The following is a 22,654-nucleotide window of genomic DNA, read 5'->3' as shown; positions in this document are numbered from 1 at the left end:
CCCCCCCCCCCCCCCCCGGTCAGCTCTCCATTTCTTCACCATCATTTCCTCTCTTTCCTTCTTTTGTCAGGGTTTCAAAGAGAGGGATTACAGACCCAAACTGCATGAAAGAGCACGAGTTCCTTCCATGAGAAGAAGAATTGGTGGGTACTTGAGGTGCCAGGACTGGGGCTCAGGGAAATGAGATTTTATGTCGGTCTCTGTCACGATGTCCCAGTGCAACTTTCAGGGTTATAGCTTGTAGCCATGTTGGTCTAAAAAGAAGAGGCAGACAAAACTCTGGGGCTAAAGGTGACACATTTTATTAGACCAACAAAATAGCAGCCCCAAAAAAGTCTTTCTTTGCAAGCTTTTGGGTCCAAACACCCTTTGTCAGGCAGAGGAGAGTTCAAAGATTGTCAAAGCTCTCCTCTCAGGTAGACGTTTCTTTTCTACCGGGGAGAACTTTGACAGTCCTCGAACTCTCCAGTGCAACTTTCAGCATATCACTGCTTCTTGTGGCTTGTTTTCCTGAGCTGTGAAGCAAAGGCAGCATACTCGTGCTCCCTTACCTATGGGGCACCATTCATGTCTGGGGTCTGGGATGGCAGCTCATGCAGTAGTTCTGTTACGTCCTATCATTTTCCAATACCGACCGACTGCCTGACATTCAGGCCTGTAGTCTCATGGCTCCAGAGGGCTCATGCTTAATGTACTCCAAGACTGACCTTTCCTCTGTTTCTGTCATTTAAAAGAGGAGGTAATATAACACGTGACCTTTCTGCCCCTCTTTTTGGTGACTGCGGACCCTGGTAGAACTGGTGTTTCCTGCTTGCTGTATTTGGGTGAACAGTGCCAAAGAGAATTTCACATTTAATTCGGGCTTGAGACCTTGTCAGAGCAGAGTTGGAACAGAGTTTGCCTGGATGTGGCTGTTAATGCTTCACTTTTATGAGCACTGAACTAGATCACAAAAAGGGGGAACCACCCCCCAAAAAACCCCGAAAAACAAAAACAAAAAACTGCATACCCTGTGGAAAGGCAAGGGAGATGCATGCACGTGTACAAATTATGTTGCTTGCAGCATCAGCTACTGTGTTGTCCCTCCAAGAAACACCGGTACACCTTAGTATGCAGGCTTTGATATTGTAGCATCTGACTGGGAAACGCTGTGAATACTTGATCTTAATCCCTCACTCCCACATGCTGACTTGTATCCAAGGGGAACTTTTGTGACTATTCTAATTATCTCAATGTAATTATAATGATTTTATTTTTTTTCTGAACTGTTTCTTATCAGGCACAGTGTTTGCCAGGTCTTTTATGCGGGATTCTTCAGATTCAGGCTCTCCAACGCGGAGTCAGAATGTGTAGGCACAGCAGGGGGACCAAACCCTGCGTCTTGAAGGGGTTTGGATTTTGTGGAGCTTTTCTTTTAACATATTTCGTTTTTCCATTCACATTATTTTTGGATGAATCCTATCACTGAGTTCTTTCATAATTTTCCATTTTTTTAATGGAAAGACAAATTTCTCCACTCTCTAGGAAAATTACTTTTAAAAAGGAGGAGAATCGGCATCCTCTCCTTTGGCTTAGAGCTGATCCATGAAGGCTGCCTAAGGATTCAGGTTTGAATTCCTGTAATGCTGAATTCTTGCAAGGTATTTCTGCCTCCTGTGGCTGAGTGCTGGCAAGATCATCTGATGGCCTGGGGTGTTTGCCCATGTAAAATGCTTATCTTTCATGAGATAGAAAGCATCAGGAGAATGCCAACCCCCTTTGGCATTGTCTTGTGATTGCAGAGCTAGAAGGAAGCCTACTTTGTGTGGATTTAGACCCAGAAATCTGAGTATCTCTAAATATCCTGGCACCAAATTGCTGGGGTTTCGAATTAAGTTTTGTTTCTTAGCAGCAAATGGTTCCAAATGTAACATTAACATCCAGATTGGGATTTTCTTCTCCCCAAAGTTTGGGTGTGTTTTTGGTTTGGGCCCATGTCTTTCTTTTATTATTCAAGTTTTCTGTTAAAAAATGGGAATAAGATACAAAAATATATCTGATATGTGTAAAAGCCCTACTGGTACCAGACTGTCAGGAGCACCTCTGAGACCAAAACATGCAAATCCAATGGAAAGACTTACATTCTTCCAAATCATAAAGCTGTCTTTATTTTCACACAGGCAAGGATTTCTTAGGGCGATACCTTTTATTGGACCAGCTATGGAGCTGGGATAAAGTTAGACGAGGTTTCCAGTGCAAGACATTCTTCCTCAGCAGTTCCACCATTTTGTCACTAAATATGTGTTTTTAAAACAACGCTGGAGCTTTTTTGGGAGGTGAGGGCTGGGGAAGACGACCATCAAATGTTGTCCGTGGTCCGTTGTTGGCTCTGACATCAGGAGCAGAAGCAACTGGTAAACCTTCTCCTAGCACTGTGCAGACTTCTGTGGCTGCCCGTGGCGGTGGTACACAGAGAACAAGCTAAAGAAATTAGAGCCATATTGAATTCTTCCTTTTAGAAATACCAGGAATATAGCGGGGAGGAAGGAAGCCTATTTGCTAGGCACAGTACAATCATTAGGGAGTTTGCAGTGACACAGAAAATTAAAAATGTTAACAGTAAACAGGCAGCTGAAGATAAGGAAATGAAAACAAATGTAGACTGGTGTTTGTTTCATGTTCTCAGACGTGTTCATTTAATTGCTTCCCATTTGAAGTTCAGGTCCTTTCCCAACATGTCAAAACCAACTTCTTCCAAAGATGCAGGAGCTGTGCCAAAACACCTTGTCCATTTGTAAACAAACGTGCGTATTAGGAGTATTGCAACTTGAGCCAGTTTTTCCGATGTGCAGCTGGGATGTATTCAATCAGGTTGATGAAAAATTAAAATGACCATCATTTTAAAGTGCCCGCTTTGGATTTCTCCCTTGTGTAAGATGAGGAGTAGCCATGTATTATGTGCCTTGGAACAGCTCTCATTGACCCTATTGGGAAAGCCTTAGTATTCAAGGAGTATGTTTGAAAGAACTGTGTGAAATAAGTACTCTGGGATTCTGGTTTATGCTCATACTTGTTGTCTAAAGTCTACAGGAGTAGTATATTAGTAGGGAAGCAGTATTAGCATCGCAGCAGTCAGAAATGGAGATGTTCATCATCTTTTGCAGCAGTTATAGGATTGACATACCCTCTCCCCCACACCCAAAGGATATGGTCTATATGTTGCTGCTGTCCCAATTACTAAAAATGGCCGACCTTGGTTTGTGCCATGTATTTAAAAAAGGATTATCTCAATGCCTCTGCCCGGGCCTAGTGAACTGGCTGTCTTGTTGCCCCTGGCACATGCCCAACCGAAGTTGAAAGACATGGAGCACTATTTAACTGGCTACACCAGGGAGGGAGGATACCAGTGGAATCAAGTCAGATCAGTTACCCAAGGGTTAAACAAAACTGGTGTCCTCCCTCGTATAGCCAGCTCCCTGTGTTTTGGTTTCTGTGCGCATGTGCCAGACAAGATAGCCAGTGAATGTGCATGGTGGTATACTGATCTTAAGAAGCATCTCGCCCACGTTGGTGCAGTTTGTATGAGGCTGAATGCTCTTCAGCCAAAGGTCTACAATTTGAAGGCAGTTGAATAGTGGCTGCAGGTGTCTAAGAGGGCGCAGTGCCAGGAGTGAAGTTTTAGCCCAAAGACTTTCTTACTAGGGTCACTCCTGCCTCCCTTTGGGAGCCTGGGGGTAATGCTGTATCAAAAGTTTTCCTCTGAGATGCAGCATTGGTGCTTAAGGCTGTTGTTGATGGAACTTTTGTCTCTGCTGCTCTCTCCAGGCCAGATTTGGGTCCATCCTTGTACAACTGTTGACCTGCTGGGATCAAGTACTTCTCTACGTTCATGGAACTGAAGTTTCAGGCCATCTGGCTGAACCCTTTAAAGTGGGAAGGGGCTCTGTAGGAAGTGATCTCATGGTCTTTTAAATAGACGTTTAGTTTTTTAACTTCTGCTGCAGTCTTTAAAAATGCCCCCGTGAGTGAATTCTCATTGGAGTGTCTAGGAAACCTGCCAGTCAAGCTTAAGGCTTAAAAGTGGTCTTACATCCTGCATGTTCTCAGCATTTTCCTTGGCACAAAGACTTGGTCCACATGCACTTCTTATTAGATTCAGCATTGTCACAACTTTACTCCTTGTGGTTGCTCTTCCAGTACCTACTGTTTCTTCCCAGGTTATCCTCTATAAATAGCATTTTATTTTCCCTTCTCCCCATGTGAGAGAGTGGTAAAGCAGCTTGAAGGACTGCAGAGATTAATTCTGCTGTGCTCTTCAAAACTTCTTTCATGGTCAAAGGAACAGACAGTTCAAGTTGGAGTTTGCACAAGTGGTAACTGAAGAAAAATGGCTTTTGAACTATTTAATGTGCCTTAAATAGCTAGGGTTATTAACAAAATACCTACAGGTGATCATGGGAATTGTGATTCTACTAATTGCTCAGAGCCTCCGGGTTGATTGTTTTGGAACCCAGAGAAGATGCTTTAAACCAGCCAAACAAAATGGTCATGAAAACTTACCAAGTCCAGGCACAAAATAGACTTGCCTGCCTTAATTGAAAAATTGCTGGCCCTGTGTCTTGCTTGCCTTTCCAGGAAAAGAAAAAGAATAGCTCCCCTGAGGCAATTGGGATTTTGCAGGGTTGCTTTTGGAGCTCTTTTGGGCAATGCTTGAATCTCAGCAGCATTTGATAGCACTGTCAGAACATGCAGAAGTGAAAAGTTTAAACACCTAGGAAGTTGGGCAGCTAAAAGACAACCGGAGCGTAAGCCCTCGCTGTGCTGTGGACTCTGGTTCTGGGGTCTCAAGGTCAGGTTCTCATGTGGTGTAAATGAAGAATTTGGCTTTCCAGATTCTGTGAAGCAACTGGCAAGTGGTATGTTCAGAGACCTGGTGCTCGGCATGGAGCAAATGCCTAGACAGACACAAATGCTCAGTAAATGAATCATTAGTGGTGCACAGGTGCATGCTGGCAAATTAGGCTGTATTAGGTTGAAGAAAAAGGGATCTCCCACAGTCTTTTAATCACCCTCATCACAATCATCTCCCTGTTAAAACATTAATTTCTATAGTGTAAATACAAGCAGATGTCCAGCAGAGGAAATTTTCCAGATCATCTTTAAAATAAAAACGGAGCTGCTTGTTAGAATAAGCCAGCTCAGCACATCGTTTACAGCAGTATGGTTGAGAGCACAGACCAGAGGGAGCAATAGTACAGCCAGCATGTCAGCACCTCAGGGATGATGACTTACTATCACTTATACGGTGCTCTCTGTAAACTTAGACGATGCTCATCAGCAGGGATCCTGGTTTTCTCTGATTAAACAAAAAAAATTCCAATTATTGAATTAAAAAAGTGACCCAAAATCCACATTTTTCCATGATCAAAATGAAAAACCACTATGCATATATCCATATATTAGTGGTGTTTCATTTTAATCACAGAAAAATGTGGATTTTAGGTTAATTTTTAAGTCTGAAAATTAGCGATGTTTTATTCATTTATTTATTTATTTTTTTATCAGCGAAAACTAAGTTCCCTGCTCATCGGAGTAAGATGTGTTCCTTGCTCTGAGGATCCTATAATTTTGTGGGCTGATGGGAAAAGGTCAGAGTTACACATGTACTTATAGATGATTTTATTAGTGCTCGTTCTTTCTTGTGACTCTTTGAAAAGATGCCTTTTTGTATTCAGGGACTTTGCTTTGGCCATCCCAGTTTGGATGTTTTGAGTTGTGTTTTTAAAGCAACAGTTTTAAGACCCTTGCCCAGTGTTATTTTGTGTTGACCACCACAGCTATTTACTGCTGGTACTTTAGTGGGTGACTTCTGATGCAACAAGCAGATCTTTATAAATAGGAAGCAGAGAGAAACTGGATAAAATAAACAGCGGTGCAGCAATTTTAACACATTGTAAGTGGTATTAGTTTACTACAGTATTCTGTTGTCTCCTGGCAGCGTTTCATACAAGAGAGACTGAGTGGATTCACTAGAATTGATGCTTGGGGAGGACAGTTCTGTGCATGCATATATACTGCTCCACAAAAGATGCCAGTGAGATCTTGCCTTGAGAAGCATGCAGCGTAAAGATACAGTAAAAGCAAACACAACCTAATTCAAGATTGCTAAACTTTTGGGTAGTGGACCTAATGCAAAGTAAAATGTTGGCAATGTACATTTTTCTAGGAATACAAAACATATTGGTGATGAAGGTGTGTGTTTATTTTTTGTTTTGAGAGACTGTGTGATGTACTGGTGTGTAGGGACTGCGGGACTGAGACTTTTCTTGCTTCAAATGATACTAAAGTTTTCAGTACCACATGACCTCACTCATTGCTTTTCATTATCCCTGCTGATGTTGCAGCCCACCCGGTGACAGAACCTGAGGTGTTCCATGGTTCATGCCTGTGTCCTGCGTGCCACTGCACTGGTATTGTACAATGTTGCGTATTAATAGTGGCCAGAGCATTGCTTGGAAGTATATGTAGAATGGCCTCCTTGAAGCATTAGACTTTCTTGAATGCCAAAGTCCTAGATGAACATGGGGGACACAATGAGCAGTTTCTAGAGTTCCAGGGGATAACAGGAAGCAGCGGTGGGTCTGGGGACAAGAGTAGAATTATGACGACTTTCCAAAAGTGAGTAAAAACTTAATATGGAGTGAAAGAGAAGACATGCATGCAAGAGAAGCATGATCTTATTTGAGGATCAGTCTACACATTTTCACACGTCACCTCACTCTTGCGATTTTCTTTTGATTTCACCCCCTTGGGTGAGATATGGGTGTTTTCTTGTCACCTCTTGGTGTTAATCTTTCAACTACCCTCCTTTTTTTTTTTTTTTTAAACCTAAATCTGACATTTCCTTTCTGAATTGCTTTCCGGCATCCTCCTCTTGTTTCTATCATCCTGACCGTGGCTGACACTTTGATGGCTGTTGCAAATGGCCATTTAAGGAAAATTTGGAGGGGTGGAGTGCAGAGCATCAGGAGAAGAATGCCTGACCAGAGCTACAGCAAATGCTTGGTTTTGGGTGCAGCCAGGACCATATTCTCCAACAGCAGTTGGTTTGAAAGATACTGTGGACAAAAACCTTGTAGGAAGAAGCTGAAGACAATTCTTTCTTTCACTTTCCAAGGCAAAGGCTACAGTCGTCCGCTTGGAAGTTGGAGCGCCTTTGAGCTGTTGAAAGCTAGTGGGAGCTGAGTACGTGGCCAGTGGTTGGCACAGACTCTTGCATGTGTGTAGCACGCATGATGTTTGGAAGGAACGTTCTAATTAACATCAGCAGCAAAGGCATCATATTCATATTTTGCTATGGAGATACAGAGTGCAAAAACATACAGCTATTGATGAGGTAGTACAATGACTTTTAGGTCAAAGGAAAAATGGCAGAAGTGACATAGCAAAATGTTGTTTCTTTCTATGACAAGAACTTCTGCCTTCTCCACTATTTGTGATGTAGTAGTGAATGATGTCTTCTGTCCAAGTTTTTTTTTTTTTACCATGAAGCCAGGTTCCCTAATGATCCCATTGCTGCCTCAGTACAGAATTGTAATGCAGTCCCTGTACTGGTGTTATGTTCCCCTGCTCGCCGTTACAGCTGGGTGGACCACTCCCTTCTGACACCACCAGAAATGTTGCTGAACCCAGGGGCTTCTAGGAAGGAAACAAACAGGATCCTTAGGAGAACCTTTCTCCAAATCCTGCCCTATTCCCCTAGTCCTCTGAGCCCTTGTTGACTCTTTTAGACATGTAGTGAATGCTTCATGAGTGTTTTCACCAATGTAAGTGATAGAGTAGATGGGATTGCTGAGATAGGGTTACAAAGTTTGTTAGGGTACACAGCCTGGAAAACTCTGAAGAATAAGATAGGGCGTTCGTACCCACCCACAGTAGGACTAGGATACAAAACGGCCTTCCTTTTCTTCTCTTGACAATTAAATAGCATGCAGCCAGGTTGGCTAAAAATCTCTTAGAGCACCTCTCTTGGCCTAGTGATAGCATTTGCCCCTTTCCTGCATCTGACTACCTGTTTGTTTCCTGTCACTGCAGGAGGTACGTGCATATGTGCGATTCGCTGTGAGATGTAACTTTAAACTAGAACAGCCGAGCATTCAGAGCCATTTTGCTTGCAATAACTGCTTGCAGATTGGGTAAGACTTAATACTGAGCAAGGACCGTTAATCTTTGTATGATTTGGGAAATGCACCTGTACTGGTTCATATTCCTAATCGGACTGTATCTCTGACTTCATCTGCAGCCCTGTTTCCATCTGCCTGTCTTTAAAAGGGTGCTTGGATTCACTGCTGCCCATTGTCTTGAATTCTATGGAAATTGCTGTGTTTTCCTTCAGCGTTTGTTGGAAAGGGCAGATGGTGTGGGGAGGGGCTTGGGGCTGGATTGCTGGTGTCAAAGAATGCAGCTTTCTTGGTTGAAAGTTCATGGCAGCGGAGCCCAGTCACTGATTTGTGTGGTCCCTCAGTGGTTGGGCAGGCCGGCTGCTCCTGCTGCTGCTGGTACTGCACTCGCTGGCCTCCGCATTCGATGCTATTCTTGCCGCTTTCTGTACCTAAGAGGATTATTCAAAGGGAAACGTGTGTTTGTCTCAAGATTTTGGATTTCAACTTTAGCCTTTTAAGCTGAAGAGGTGTTGCGCTTATTCTTGTAGCTCTGAGATACCAGCATAGCACATTGAAACTACACGCCCACCAGTGGGCAAAGAGTCTCCTGGACTTCTCTGCCTCTTGCAGGCTACTGGTCCAGGTAAGCACAGAGCTCCTATACGCTGTCTACGCCAGTGTTCTCCACCTTTTTTTATGAGGACCCATTTGTAAACATAGATGGCCAGTCCCGACCCAGTGCCCCTCACTCCCAACTCACTACCGCTCACCCCCAGGCCCCCAATGTGTGGGGCATGGGGGGTGTGGCGCATGGGGGGCCCCAAGCAGCCCCTCCCAGGCAGGAACTCTGCCCACCTGCAAGGGAAAAGCCCTGGTTTCCTACATTTTTCTCCTTTTATAGGAGAATCCATTTTTAAAGTTTGTTGATCCATTTTTTTTAAGTTTGTTTGTGACCCTTTTATGTATTCTTGTGACCCACTTTTGGGTCACCACCCTCAGGTTGAGAAACATTGTTCTACACCACGGTGAACCATGGCATGGAGCTGGTGGGGTTGGTGAGGGCAGTTTTGACTGGTTCACTTGATCTATGCAACAGCCCTAATCTGGTGCCACACCCTAGGTTCAGAAGCCTTTTCTGTCTCCAAGCCATGCATTAGCCCGTAAAAAAAAAATCCTAATAGGGAACTCTGTTTTATCCTCAAGTGCAAATCCTTTATCTAGGTATCCTGGATCCATAGCTCATTACCTTTCAAAAGCTAGATGAGTTTTGCATGCCAAAGGGACCCAGTAGGTGGGTGTGTCAGGTGTGGCCCATGGTGAGCCCTGCTTCTGGGTGTAGCGGTCTCAAATGAATGGGCTTGTTCAGTCCCCTGCCATAGGCTGCAAGAACACCTAGTATCTGTGGCAGTGATTTTTGGTTTCACCATACTACTGCGTCCCAAGGGTTCTCCATGCCCTGCAGATACTGTTAGGGTCTCACCGCCACTTGATTGCAGCCCCGCCATTCGGAGAACCCTTTCCCAGCATCCTTCTTTTCCCACTGAAAGGGTTTGGAAAGTGAAAAGATCAATTATGTGGGCAGCAGAACCACAGGTGTCCAGTATAAGAGTTGTGCAGCGGCAGGAAGGGAACCTGGTAGGACACTTGGCTTTAGTGGGAAGTGGGTGCTGTGTCAGTAGGCAAGTTCTTTGTGGAAGCAGTTCTGAATTGTCTGTATTGCCTGCTTTTTCCTTCTACAACAGAAACCATGGGGAAGAGCTACGCCCTTCCCAGTGGCTAGGAGCTAATTGCTGTAATCTGTGTGTAAATTGGCACTGGAGTTGCTGCCTCTGAGTCTAGAAATAGTTTCACACACCCTTTGATACCCCTTGCAACCTGGGTGCTGCCAGATGTTTTACAGAGTTAGGGCACTGGCATATGCAGACAGTATGATGTGCAAGACCCACCGCCTGGATCTTAGTTTATTAGGGAGAGAGACAGAGGGGCTCCAGCTCACTCAGGCTTGAACCCTTCTGCCTAAACTAGCAGTCTGGTTTGGCCTGTTCAAGCTGGCAGTGATCTGTTTAAACCGGTTGAAGGAAATGCTGTTCTTGGCTCAGCTGAGATGGGGTCAGTAAGAAAGCACATCCTTAAATTTTACCTCTTTATTTTATTTACAAGATTTAAATCTTTAGCCTACAGCAGTCAAAACAGGCCAGCCTCAATACAAAAGGCCCATTAGTTCAGCCTGGAAGGGATTCAGTTACCAAACTGTGAAAATCCAGGTGGGGAGTGGTTCTGCTCACTCTCTTTTTTGGGCTTGAGCCCAGCAGCTAGCAGATGCCCAGGCACCCTGAAGAACCGTCCCTCTGTGGTTCTGTCTCATCTTCGAGAAGGAAGTGCAGAGCTGCAGGTTCACTGTCCTCATTTATTATCAATTCCTTTTAAAGGAATGGATTCATGGGAATGTGGTGTGTTTTGCTTTTTTGGGGTGGGTAGGGGGGTGAAGGGAGGATGAAATAGTGACTGGGATCCGACTCTTTTTAACTTAGCTTGAAAGTGTTCAGAAGATCTTTACCTCTCTTGCCAGATGAACGCACACACAGCAGGCAAAAGGGACTAGAGTTATGCAAATGTTTTGCTTGGTAAGGAGGGAACAGAACTGCATTGTCCCCAGTCCTTGTGATGCTATGCAGTTGTGGGGGTTTTATTTCCTCTTGAACAGGCTGTGCAGCTTGCAGGTTCTCCTTTTGCGGAGAAGATGGTGAAATATCAACCAACCCCTTGAACTATGCACTGGACATAGCTTGTGGGTGTGGACCCAAAGACAAATGCCCTGTGGGCAGTTTCAAACCATCCTGTTCCCCTGAGTTTTACCATGTCCTCCTTCACACGCCACGTTGGATCATTGGTCGGGTACGCGGGTGCCCAGGGACAGTCGGGGAGCCAGAGGGGGAGGGGATGCTACAAGAGAGTTCAGCCCACGATGGCTGGTGGGGAGGGAAGAGCGCTTTGCCACAACCTTGCCTTGTACCCCAGGCTCCTCATTGTATAATTGTGTTGATCTGACAGTGACTGATCATTTTCACAGCATCAGACGTGCCTTGTGGGCTCCCCTCCAGTTGGAAGCAAACCCTTTTTTGTTCTAATTCCTTACATGATTTCACAAGGAGCAGCAATCTTTTTTCCAAACAGTCCTCGAAAGGGACCTGTATTTAACATCTCATCTGCAGGATTATCCTCCTCAGTAATCCTTCCTTAGTTGATTATGGTGATTCCCAAGGGAGGAGGCTGCATGTTGAAGGGGAGATGCTAGGTTTGACAAGCCTGGAGCATCTGTGTAACATTGGCTTAAGATGAGGAGAGTGCAGACTTTTTCTGTGGGGCAGGGCCGGGTGGAATTGCATGTTTAATACACAGCACTGTTTGGTGTCGTGATGCTTGTGCCGCACTAATTCACCACGGATCTACTTAACCGTCCGCCACTGAGGAACGGGGAGAGTCCTGAGGAGCCAGTACAGCTCCATTACAACTGGTTTTCCCAAACCCCCACTTGGAATAGTAAGAGTCTTCTCACCCCCAGCCCTCCCCCTCCCATACATGTATGTAACCCACAGGGAACGGGGCTGGCTTAAGGCCATGGCATCTCTATGGTAGAAGGATTTCAGGGGGAAGATGGGAGGGAGACTGTGGTAGCTTTTAATAGGGCTTCCTCAGTGGCCATGCACAAAGGTTTGTGCAGAAGGTGGGACTCTGAAGGCTGCAGCATGAAGCTTTTCCCCACGTAGAAGCGCTGCCCTTCCCCGCAGTCGTTAATTGCTAGTTCTCTGCCCGTGGGCAGCACGAAGCTGGGCACAGGATTCTGATGGGGGGTTTTGTTCCCGTGCGGCGCTCTGGCCCGTTCCTGCAGATGTCTTGGATTGCTGTCAAAGGAGACTGCCAGGGAAGATGGCCCAGGAGGTTTACAAGGGGTTCCCCAGGACTTTTGGCTGCCCCTGCTCCGGGCGGCTCAGCGGCCTGAGGGGGGTTATCCCTAGAAGCAGTTCCCTTTTGAATTAGGCAGCCGTTTAAAATGTACGTTTCAATTTTGATGGCAGTTTTTTAATTGCATTTAACAGCGTCCCTGCTGGTTCTTCATTCAGCATCTGTGCAGCCACGTTCTATTGATGGCCTGTTGTGATTTCAATGGAACATCATGGGATGTACCTGGCACGTCGGGCAGCACTGGATGGAGGTGCCTTTAGCCCAATGTACCTGGCATGGTAAGCGGCAACAAAGTGGTTAACCTGCATTCTAATGCTCATAGTCTCGAGATGTAGCAAGGTGCCCCTGCTTTGCTGCAGCCTTGCCTTAGTTGGGATTCCCTTTGCTCCTGTGGTGTTATCTGCCCGTACTTGCCTTAGAGCAAAGCCGTGAAGAATGCAGGGCTCCCTTGAGTTTTTCTCCCCTCCTGCGCAATCTGCCATGCATCAGAGAAGGGAGTGGCTAGATTGGGCTCTATTTAGTGTCATTTGGGTAGGGGGCAGGAGGAAACCTTGGATGGCTTTGATTTTTCTTACCCCCTCTCCCCTTTCGAGGGTGAGAGGCCAGGCACCCCCTCACTACTCAGCACATTTTGCCCAAACACTGAATGTCTAGAAACTGCAGCCGAAAATGGCAACATGGGGCCTATTGGGGTCAAAAGCCAATTGTGCCCAACTCTGCAGTGGTTCTGGGGTATTGCTTTAGTGAGTAAAGATGCTTTCCTTGGTGAGGGACAGTTTTGCATGGCACTAATTGCAACTTGGCAGACCAGTCACAGACCACTTGCTCCCCCACAGCTGACCTTACTGACTGAGGAGGTACCGCAGTCCTCCCTTCTCTCCCTGCCCCCCTCCCCCTCCTCCCTGCAGTGCATGCCCCTTCCCTCCTGCTTTGCCCACCTCTGCTACTCTGCAGCTTGCACTGCTGGTCTGCAAGATTATGAGATGATGTGTGAGAGTCTCCATGTGTGAAAAAAGGGTACAGCATCCAGTGCTGTTTGACCCCCTCCGTCTGGAGTGGGTTGATACTTCCCTGCCCCCCCCCCTCCACACACACACCTTCTCTCCTTCCCCCACCTGCTCTTTCTCTCTCTCAGAAGAAAGAGAGAATGGGAAAAATATACCTGGTGCCCCTGATTCCAGCCCCCCTTGACCTGTGTTCAGGGAGCTGGGGGACAGTCCCTGATAACAGTGATCACTAGAGCTAGTATTGCCACTCTTGACCTCGTGGAGTGTGCTTGGTTACACTCCTTGGGGCCTTGTGGAGCATCGCTGGTCTGTAAGAGCCCACATTGCTGACGGCACAGCCCAAACGCAAATGGAAAATAACCATGTTAACAGTGTTCCTGCAATGCAAACAGCCTCTCTGCACCAAGGAAAAGTGAAATGAGTTGCAGAACAGTGGTGATGCCCTTGCAAGGTTCTTTTTACACAAGATGCTTTAGGAAGTGGTAGGTATTCTCAGCCTCTGATACAGAAAGGAAGACTGAGGCTCGGGGAGGTGAAATGATTTACCCTTGGACTTTGCAGGGGTTCAGTGGCAGCTGGGAGACCGAGCACATTCTTGTGTCTGTTACGGGCTAGAGGAGCCCTAGAAAATTTGTGGGGGGAGAAAGCAGTAGGATTGTAGAAAAGTAGGGCTGGAAGGGATCTCAGAAAGTCATCTCGTCCAGTCCCCTGCTCAAGGCAGGATCATCCCAGCTTAAACCAGCCCAGCCAAGTGTCTGTCCAACCTGCTCTTCAAAATTTCCCGGGATGGAGATTCCACAACTTCTCTAGGTAGTCTGTTCCAGTGTTTGACCACCGTCAGTCAGGAAGTTCCTCCTATTCTCTAACCTAAGTGGCCTCCGCTACAGCTCGAGACCATTGAAGGGAGGATTCTTCCTGTTCAGAGAAGAAAAATCCTTTTCACGTTCACTGCTGTGCAGCGTGGCAGCTGGGGAGAATAAGTGCCTACGCAAGCAAAGTACAGTACCACCTTTTCCTTTTGTTTATTAAAATACTTGCGGTTATAGCAGCTGCTTTGATGCGTGGTTTCCAATCCCTGTTAGATTTGATCTGTCTGAGAGTGGCTGCCTGTTCTCTCTCTCTCAGTGCCTGGCCTTCTTCCCACCCAGGAGCTCTCTAAATGAAATGAGGGATTCCTTAGACCTGCCTTTTGATGGATTTTTCTTTGCAATGATGTTACATTTAAAATATACTCAGTGTTTGAAAACACACCGGTCTAAAACTCAGCAGCAAGTTCAAATAGTGTCTCCTGCCAGAGGTTGCAGAGATGACACGCTACAGTCTCATTTGCAGTTACTTTTCGGGAGAGACTTAATTATCCGTGAGGTTTTTAAATAATCCTGAACGTGTAATGGGCTTTTTGACTTCATCCTGTTCAGTATTTTTTTTTTCCTTTTGTTCCTGCCCTTATGTATTCTGACAGTCTAATTTTAACCAATTTCCTTTCTGGAGTCCTGATGGCAAAACTGAAGGAGGATTAAGTTTCTTCTCAAGGCAGCCAAGCTCTTAGAACATGTGTTGTGTTCTGCACAGTCTTCATGCCCCTCATGCATTGATTGCCAGCTCTCTGTCATTTGGTTCCTTTGCTTGTGAAGACCCTCCCAGCTCCTAGGGAGTGTAGCTTTATTTTCTGTGGAATAGCCTCTTGGAAGTGTGACACTTATGCTCTCTGAATTTTACCTCTGTCCAAGGGCAGACACTTGTCTGTGGGAGCATTACAAGCAAATGAAAGACTCCATTTTATTTCTGTCCCTTATTGCGCATGACAAGCTTGTGGAGGTCCCCAGCTCTGGAAATGGTGTGAGCCAAAGGTTGCTGCTGCTGCAGGGTCAGTGACTGTAGGTGAGAAGACTGGAAAAGAGCCTTTCCAGTTATTCCTAATACAATGCTAGTTGCGCACCTTGGCTCCTGTTGGTGCTGGGCAAAATCCAAGTTGTTTTTTGGGAAGTTCTTTAGACATAGCGCTTGAAGATCCACTCTCCTTGCAAAGACGTGAATGAGTACACAAAGATTTGGTTGTAAAGTCATGTTCCCCATTGCTTTTACTGGGAATAACCCATACTCCTAATTGCATCCAAACTGATACCTGCTGCTAGGTTTTGCTGGCACAGCTGTGTCAGTCAGAGGTGAGATCCACTGATGTATCTGTGCTAGCAAAGCCCTACCTGCAGATGCAGTTATAACAGCAACAGCACAGCTCTGCTGTTGTCACGTGCTGGTGCAGTTCTACCAGCAAAGGGCTTCTGTGCATAGTCCTGGCCAAGTATTGCCTTGGTCTTTGGAGTTTGCTATGCCATTGCTGTTGCTATTGCTGAATTTAAGTGCCTGGAATTGAAAAGTGACCACTCGTTTTGAACCTACAACCCTGTAACTAAGAACACATTTGTTTCCCATTGCTCCTACATAAAAGTACCATATGGAAGTAACTGCCTAGAATCCCTGATGCTGACGGGAATCCTGATGCTCTGAGATCTCTGAGGTACCGAAGTAGAAATCACTAAACAGCCTATACCGCGTTGTCTTCTCACCTAAAGATGACAGCAAGGTTGAAGGTTGCATTTTCTTTTACAGCAGAGGCGGGCAAGTATTTCGGGCGGAGGGCCACTTACTGAGTTTTGGCAAGCCATCGAGGGCTGCATACCAGGCAGCCAGGGGCAGCTAAATAGTAATTTTCTAAATTTTTTAGGGGCCCCCGCGGGCCAGATAGAATAGCTTGGTGGGCCGCATCCGGCCCGCGGGCTGCATTTTGCCCACCCCTGTTTATAGTCTTCAGGGAGGATCTTGAAGCTAACAGAGCTGAAATCCTGATTCTTCCACCCCCACATTACTGACAGGTGCATGTAGAGCTGTCTTTTTTTGTGCTGCAGTAAAAAAAATGGGTAACCCAGGCACTTTGAGAGGATCTTGCACAGCCACTTCCTTAACTTATTTGGAAAGAAGCAAAACCAAGTATCTTTCCCATAGCCCTGGTTTCTCTGCAGTACCTGGTATCAGACAAGCGCCTGCAATTCATGCATGTCACAGTGGCTGCATGCTGCTTGGCTTTCAGATTGCTCTTTCTAAATGACACACTGGAAAAGAAGCTGGGTTTCAGCTCACTGATCTACATTCTTTATTAGCCTGGATAGGTGAGAGGTTTTTGCCCCTCCCTTCCTACAGCTCTCATTTATAGAGTAGCTTAGACGTCTCAGCAGGGAGTGGGGGTATGCTATATTCACGCAGGGCAACCGTCATGTTTGTAGAACCATGTGACTAGCTGAGCACTTTGCTCTTCTTGAGCAATGAGTACTTATAGATAGGTGCTGTTTGGCTATGTTGTAAGTAATGTTTCTCCCCTTTTCTATGCACATATCTCAGTGACCCAGCAGCAAGTCATTTTACTGGGCTGGCTAGATAAACATGGGTATCTGGTGCCTGCGTGCTGGTGTCTCTTCCCCTTAATCGGCAGTTCCGGAAACTAGCTATTAAAACCAGACAAGCTTCATGTGTGCTGTGACTTTCCAGTATGACTAATTCCAGTCCACATCGTGAAAGGGCTTGTCGGTGTCACAGTAGAGATCCTGGTCCCTTCAGGTTTTTGTGATGCTGGCACGAATTCCTCTGACGTCCACTGCACATGGGGGTGGAGGAAGATGAAGAAAAGAGATGATGAGTACTTGGTGCAGGCTTGTATTGTATTCCTTGTCTGCCATCTTTTCTAACAAACATCCAGCCCTAGAAACAGTGTTAGCTTGCGTGGTAGAGGCCAGATTCACCAATATACTCTGGCTCCTTTGTGTTATTGAAAAAGCAGAGAACAATGGAGTGTACCCATTTAACTATGCTGTAGGTCCAAATAAAAATAATTTTCCCAGAAAGTTTTACCAAAGGCCTCACAGTTGGCAGATCAATCTGCTAACCAGAGGTAGAATGATTGTTTGACAAAACTGCTTAGTGCGGCAGGAGTGCTGGAGCAATCTGCCAGCAGACTCGAGGAGAAATAGTCATGTAGCTTATGACTGGCAGGTTTTCCTCACAATCATAAGGACTAGAAACTTTGTTCATTGAAAACGTACATGGTGCAGAAATTAATGGTGTAGGGCCACCACCCTTGCTAGGGAAATCTTACCATTCATCGCTGGTTTGTAGAAGAGTGGATTTTTCAAGCCTTGGTATTGACTACATCATTTAGTATTTCTTTTTTTCCCTGAGTACACAAGGCTCGACCCAGAGGGATAATAATTCAGATCTAATGCCTCATCATTTGAAAGCTGATGGGACTCAGTGTAGTAATGGGAAGCGCAAGCAGTAAAAACATTAACTGTTAACTAGCTTACTGAGCTTAAAAGAGAAAATTAACCTCTTCACTGCTAGAGTGTTACTGTGCTCTAGATCTGTTTCCTAGGAGAAATCCCTTTGAATAATACAACAAACCACGTACATCCACTGGACCCAGAGTGGGAGAGAAAAGCAGCAGGCAGTAGTGTGAATGAGGCCTAGTGAAAGCAAACTGGGGAGAAATTCTCTTTGCAGTTCTGGATTGCATGGGAGGAAGAATGTGTCCGAGTTCTCGCTGGAGCAGTCAGTACATGAGCAAGGTCTGAAGGTGCCACCTCTTCTCTCCCCCTTTTACTTCCATCAAAACTTCAGTGGCAGATCTGCACTCAGTTCCTGGACAACTTTAACTGTGTGTTTGAAACTGGTATAGTTAAATAGTCATTTAACTTTTAAATGATTCTGGTGTGGACCAGTTGCACCATTGTAAAAGTGGTTATTGTTAAAATTTCCTATTATAAATTTGCAGGGAATACATCAGTATGATACAAAGCACCTAACACAACTATAATTGAGTCCACATGAGGTTTGCTTTGATTTTAATGATATTGGGATGAAGCCATTTCATTAACCAACATAGTTTTGTACTTATTTTTATTGTGTGTACCATAAGCCCAAGTAACAGAGGTGGTAAAAAGAATGACCAGCCTGGCAGATCTGTCCAAAAGAACCACTGTGGGATTTTATGGCCTCCAGACATCCAGCTCAATTCTTTCTTCCTTTGCATCTCACTTACAGCCAGTTTTGGAGGCCAGTTCTTTTGCTGAAGTCCACTGATTGAGTTTCAGTATAATCAGAGCTGTTGAAAACACTAGTGGTTTTACTCATAATTAAAAGTGAATTGGAACCAATTCTTGAGTCTGACCAGGGAGAGAGAATGGTAGATATTCTGCAGACTAACTGTGGACTAGTGTGTCGTGGTATGTGTTGGGTGCTGCTGAACTTCAGTAACCGTTTTGTTTAATAAGAAGAATGTCAAATTTTTGGCTGAAGAAGACTTACCTGTACTTCTTTGTATGCCAGCAGAGTGGGTTTGTTTCCTGAGGCCTAGGGCTGGATTTTGTGAGTGTGAAACCAGATAACATAGTATGAAAAACACTAGAGATGTGAATACATAGGAACCCTAACCTATTGTGGGCATCACAGTGTCCAGGAAATCCACAAATGTAACACAGTCTCATGCTGTGCCTGCCAGGCATTTCTAATGGTGCTTGGAAGATCACTGGATCTCTTGACAGTTCACACTCACGAGTATCTGTCTATGTGCAATCTATCCATATAGATGGAGTTAATATACATCTCTCTCATGTTGCCATCTGTTAGGGGTACGTCCTGTGAAAGGATGCAACAGCATGAAATGAGGCACTTGATATTATTATTTATTTATATTTAATTATTATTATTAGTTTAAACATAACCCTAAAATATGTCCATGTTTCATTTTCTTTGCTTTATTTTTGAAACAAGGAAACTACTTCAAGATGAGCTCTTTTAAGAATTGATAACAATACTTAGGCCTTCGTTGTCCAAGAGCATTCCTAGTTAGGGAGCCTGGTCTTTTCCTTGTTGACCTCAGTGATCAGGATGTGAACTTGAACAGGAGCCAATTTTCAAACCTGACACTTTATTTTATTTTGTTAAGGGTATAAAGTTTCTCCCTTTCATGCCTCAATGCAACTAAATTGCATTTTAGATGGAATTAAGCCCTGCGAATAATGCTTTTACCCCAGAGCAGTTTTGTTTTGTAAGATTAAGAGTTCAAAAAGAACCTACATGTTATAGCAGTGATGCTGCGGTTACTTGAATGCTTTTAGCTGTCAAGCCTCAAGCTAGCCAGGGCTTCCCTTCTTTGGCTCCTTGAGGCAGGGACTTTCAGCACGTTGGGGCTTTGGCCTTGGTTTCTTTAAAGACATCCTGAGGATTTTGTTCTTCTGTCTCTCCTTTTCAGGAGCCCAGTTTTCAGGTCTGGAATGCCTAAGTCAGTGTCAAACAAAAATGCTAAATATAGGTGGGTCCAAGCAGAAAGAGTGGGCTCACAGCACCTGTTCTTCTGTCTTGCAGGTGGTAAAGCGAAGGTGAAAGGAAGAGAAGGTGGAGATGGAACTGCCAAATCATGCCAAACAACTGCTACTGCAGCTGAATCAGCAACGAGCCAAAGGTTTCCTCTGTGACGTGATCATAGTGGTAGAAAATGCCCTGTTTCGTGCCCACAAGAACATCCTGGCAGCCAGCAGCATGTACTTCAAATCCCTCGTCCTGCATGACAACCTAATTAACTTAGACACGGACATGGTGAACCCCACCGTGTTCCGACAGATCTTGGACTTTATTTATACTGGGAAGCTCTTAACGACTGACCAGCCCGGTGAACAGAACTTTAATGCTCTCCTCACCGCAGCAAGCTACCTCCAACTGCACGACCTGGCAGCTCTCTGCAGAAAGAAGCTGAAGCGGAACGGGAAATCTTTTGCTGGCAGGGCCGGCGGCCTCGGTGTTGGGAGACCTGCCAGGAGCCAGAGACTTTCCACGGCATCGGTCATCCAAACTCGTTATTCAGGGTCGACTGAGGGGATGAAGGGCTCGCACTCAAAGGAGCTGTCAAAGGGAAAGGTCTCTGACGATGAGGTCTTCATTAGCAGCTCCAACCAAGAAAACTCTCACTCCTTAAGCAGGGGAGCCAGCAAGAATGGTAGCGGCAGCAGTGGTAGTGCAAATGGGAGCACCGGCGACCAGGAGCTAGGCCTCGATCTGTCCAAAAAAAGCCCGTCGCTACCTGCCGCAGCCTCCCAGGATGACATGCAGCACAGCGAAAGCCAGCATGGCTCTCCCCAATCTGCCTCAGCCCCCGCAGCCAACAGTGCCTCATCATTCGACGAGTCTGCAGTCGGAGTCCCCCAGAGCACAGCAGACAGCAGCGAACCCATAGACATGGATGTGGGCGAGGAGAGCCACTCCTTGTCGGAGAGCGGCCAGCGCAAGAGCCTCAGGCACTCGGCTCGCAAGAAGGAGTGGATCAAGAGAGACAACACCTTCGACCGCAAGGATGGGGGCAAAGACCGAGAGGAGGGGGACGGGCTGCCCAATGGCATCCTGATGGGTCCCTTGTCCAAGTCAGCAGAGCGGAGCCTGGGTGGCGCCTATGGCCCAGAGCTACCGTTCCAGTGCAAAGAGGAGGTGGAGAACGGCAAGGAGAACAGCGATGACAGCTGCCAGAGCGAGAGCGAGAGCGGTGGGCACACGAGTGCCAACTACATCTACCGGCAGGAAGGGTTTGAGCCGGTTGCCTATGGTGACAACCTGTATGTCTGCATCCCCTGTGGAAAGGGCTTCCCCAGCTCTGAGCAGCTCAACGCCCATGTGGAGACGCACACCGAGGAAGACCTTTACATCAAGGAGGAAGGCACGTACGGCGGCAAGGAGGAGGCTGAGGATTTGTCCAACCCCAACCAGCCCTACGGCGCAGAGTCCCGACCTTTTAAGTGTTCGGTGTGCGAGAAGAGCTACAAGGATCCAGCCACTCTGCGACAGCATGAGAAGACTCACTGGCTGACGCGGCCCTTCCCTTGCAACATCTGCGGCAAAATGTTCACACAGCGGGGCACCATGACACGACACATGCGCAGCCACTTAGGGCTCAAGCCCTTTGCTTGTGAGGAATGCGGGATGCGCTTTACCCGGCAGTACCGACTGACAGAGCATATGCGTGTCCACTCAGGAGAAAAACCCTACGAATGTCAACTGTGTGGTGGGAAGTTCACCCAGCAGCGCAATCTGATCAGCCACCTGCGAATGCATACCTCTCCCACATAAGCCAAAGACTCCAGAATGAGCTTCGAGCCCATCCGCAGTGATTTACCTTTCTGTAGACTTGCTGCTTAAAAAGGGCAACTCCCCTCCTCTGTTCAGTCACGGGCGGCCTCAATAAACGTAGCTTTAATATTTTTTAAAAAAGAAACGAGGTCCACAGCAGAGCTGATGCTACTTGCAGAGCAGCCCTCCCCCCTTCCTCTTGTCCTGAATGTCAGTGGTCTGGTAAGAAATGCCTCTTATTTGGTGGGTGTTGCTCTGTTGACTCCAGCCAGGTAAGAGGAGAGGGGTCTCCTCCTCCTTGGATGGAGAGAGATTTCATCACCCAGAGAGACGTCGGATCGGTGCTGATGAAACGGGCTCTCCCAGCCCGCTCTTTGCACTTCTGCAGTGCTTCACAGCCCTTAAACCCAGTGTTATTTCTTGCCCAGACAAGGGCTGCCAGTGGAAACTGTCATCCACTGGCTACCATCTCTTTTCTTTTTCTGTGACCATTTTGTTAATAACCAGGCTCAATAAGGGCATTTCTTGCCACTGAAAGAAATAAACGTGTAGTCTTTGTTGTAGCCCAAGTGGCTACAAGCTGATGTAGCATTTGCCTCTGGTACAACCTGTGCAGAAGCTGTGGCTGTGGACTGACTGTAACAGGGTTGGCGGCCCCTTTACATTCTGTGGGAAGCCGCGATGGTGGTGGGAGCTGTCGTCTTATCCCATGGGCTAGCGATGGCAAAAGCAGCCTACCTAGGTGTGTGCCAAGTCGAGTGTCTCAGTTAAGGAGATGGCAACACTTCCTGTTTCTTTTTGGGTTCAATCCTTAACCTTGGCACGCTCAACCACATGCCATCCCCTGTCCCCGTCCCTCCCCAAGCATACACCTCTTCAGCCTTACCCATGACTGAACAGGGATTTGGATGGCCCTGGGAATTTCTTTCAGTGAGCAGGGGGTCGTCTTTACTTTTCTAGTAGTTTCGTATGAATATTCTTTGCTTAGAGGTACTTGTTTTATTAAAGGAAAAACCATTGTAACGTTTATGTGAATGTTTGAACTGGAAGGTCTGAGGTTAACTCGGGGGGTGGGGTGGGGAGGGGGTTTGATGTAGGCTGGACTTGCTACAAGTTCCTTAGGTACTTTTTTATTATTTTTTTTTTATTTTATTTTTTGTGCGTGTGTATGTTTTTAGCTTTCCTCCCTCACTAAAGAGCGAGTCTGTATGGACAGGCCCGTTACCTTTGCTACCTCTTGAATTCATGAGAACAATAAGATGGTTAGTGAAAGATTAGGCTTTTTTTTCCCTCTTATTGTAAGTAAATGTATAAAGTAGATGCTAAATTAAAGTTAAGGGATTTTTACCACCCCGTCCTTCCATCAAAAGTCAGCTAGGA

General features: G+C 46.1%; 1 protein-coding gene across 8 annotated transcripts in view; it reads left to right on the top strand.

Moving 5' to 3' along the window:
- The window catches only part of HIC2 (HIC ZBTB transcriptional repressor 2), a 141,789-nt gene that overhangs the window by 88,836 nt on the left and 30,299 nt on the right, over positions 1–22,654 (top strand). For 5 of the 8 annotated variants that reach the window (XM_019506939.1, XM_019506937.1, XM_019506935.1 and 2 more), the window contains 2 exons: positions 12,239–12,382; positions 19,526–22,295. In XM_019506939.1, coding sequence (XP_019362484.1) covers positions 19,562–21,274 — 1,713 coding nt within the window. In that variant the 5' untranslated portion in view covers positions 12,239–12,382; positions 19,526–19,561 and the 3' untranslated portion in view covers positions 21,275–22,295. Of the gene's footprint in view, positions 1–12,238; positions 12,383–19,525; positions 22,296–22,654 lie in introns of those variants that run through there. The other 3 variants (XM_019506936.1, XM_019506934.1, XR_002095595.1) reach the window with 2 other exon arrangements.

The sequence above is a fragment of the Gavialis gangeticus genome, unplaced genomic scaffold (assembly GCF_001723915.1).
Source record: "Gavialis gangeticus isolate Ggan-Ray unplaced genomic scaffold, GavGan_comp1, whole genome shotgun sequence".
In the NCBI taxonomy this organism is placed as follows: Eukaryota; Metazoa; Chordata; order Crocodylia; family Gavialidae; genus Gavialis; species Gavialis gangeticus.
The sequence above is the reverse complement of the archived record's forward strand: the minus strand, read 5'-3'. Positions and strand labels throughout refer to the sequence as shown.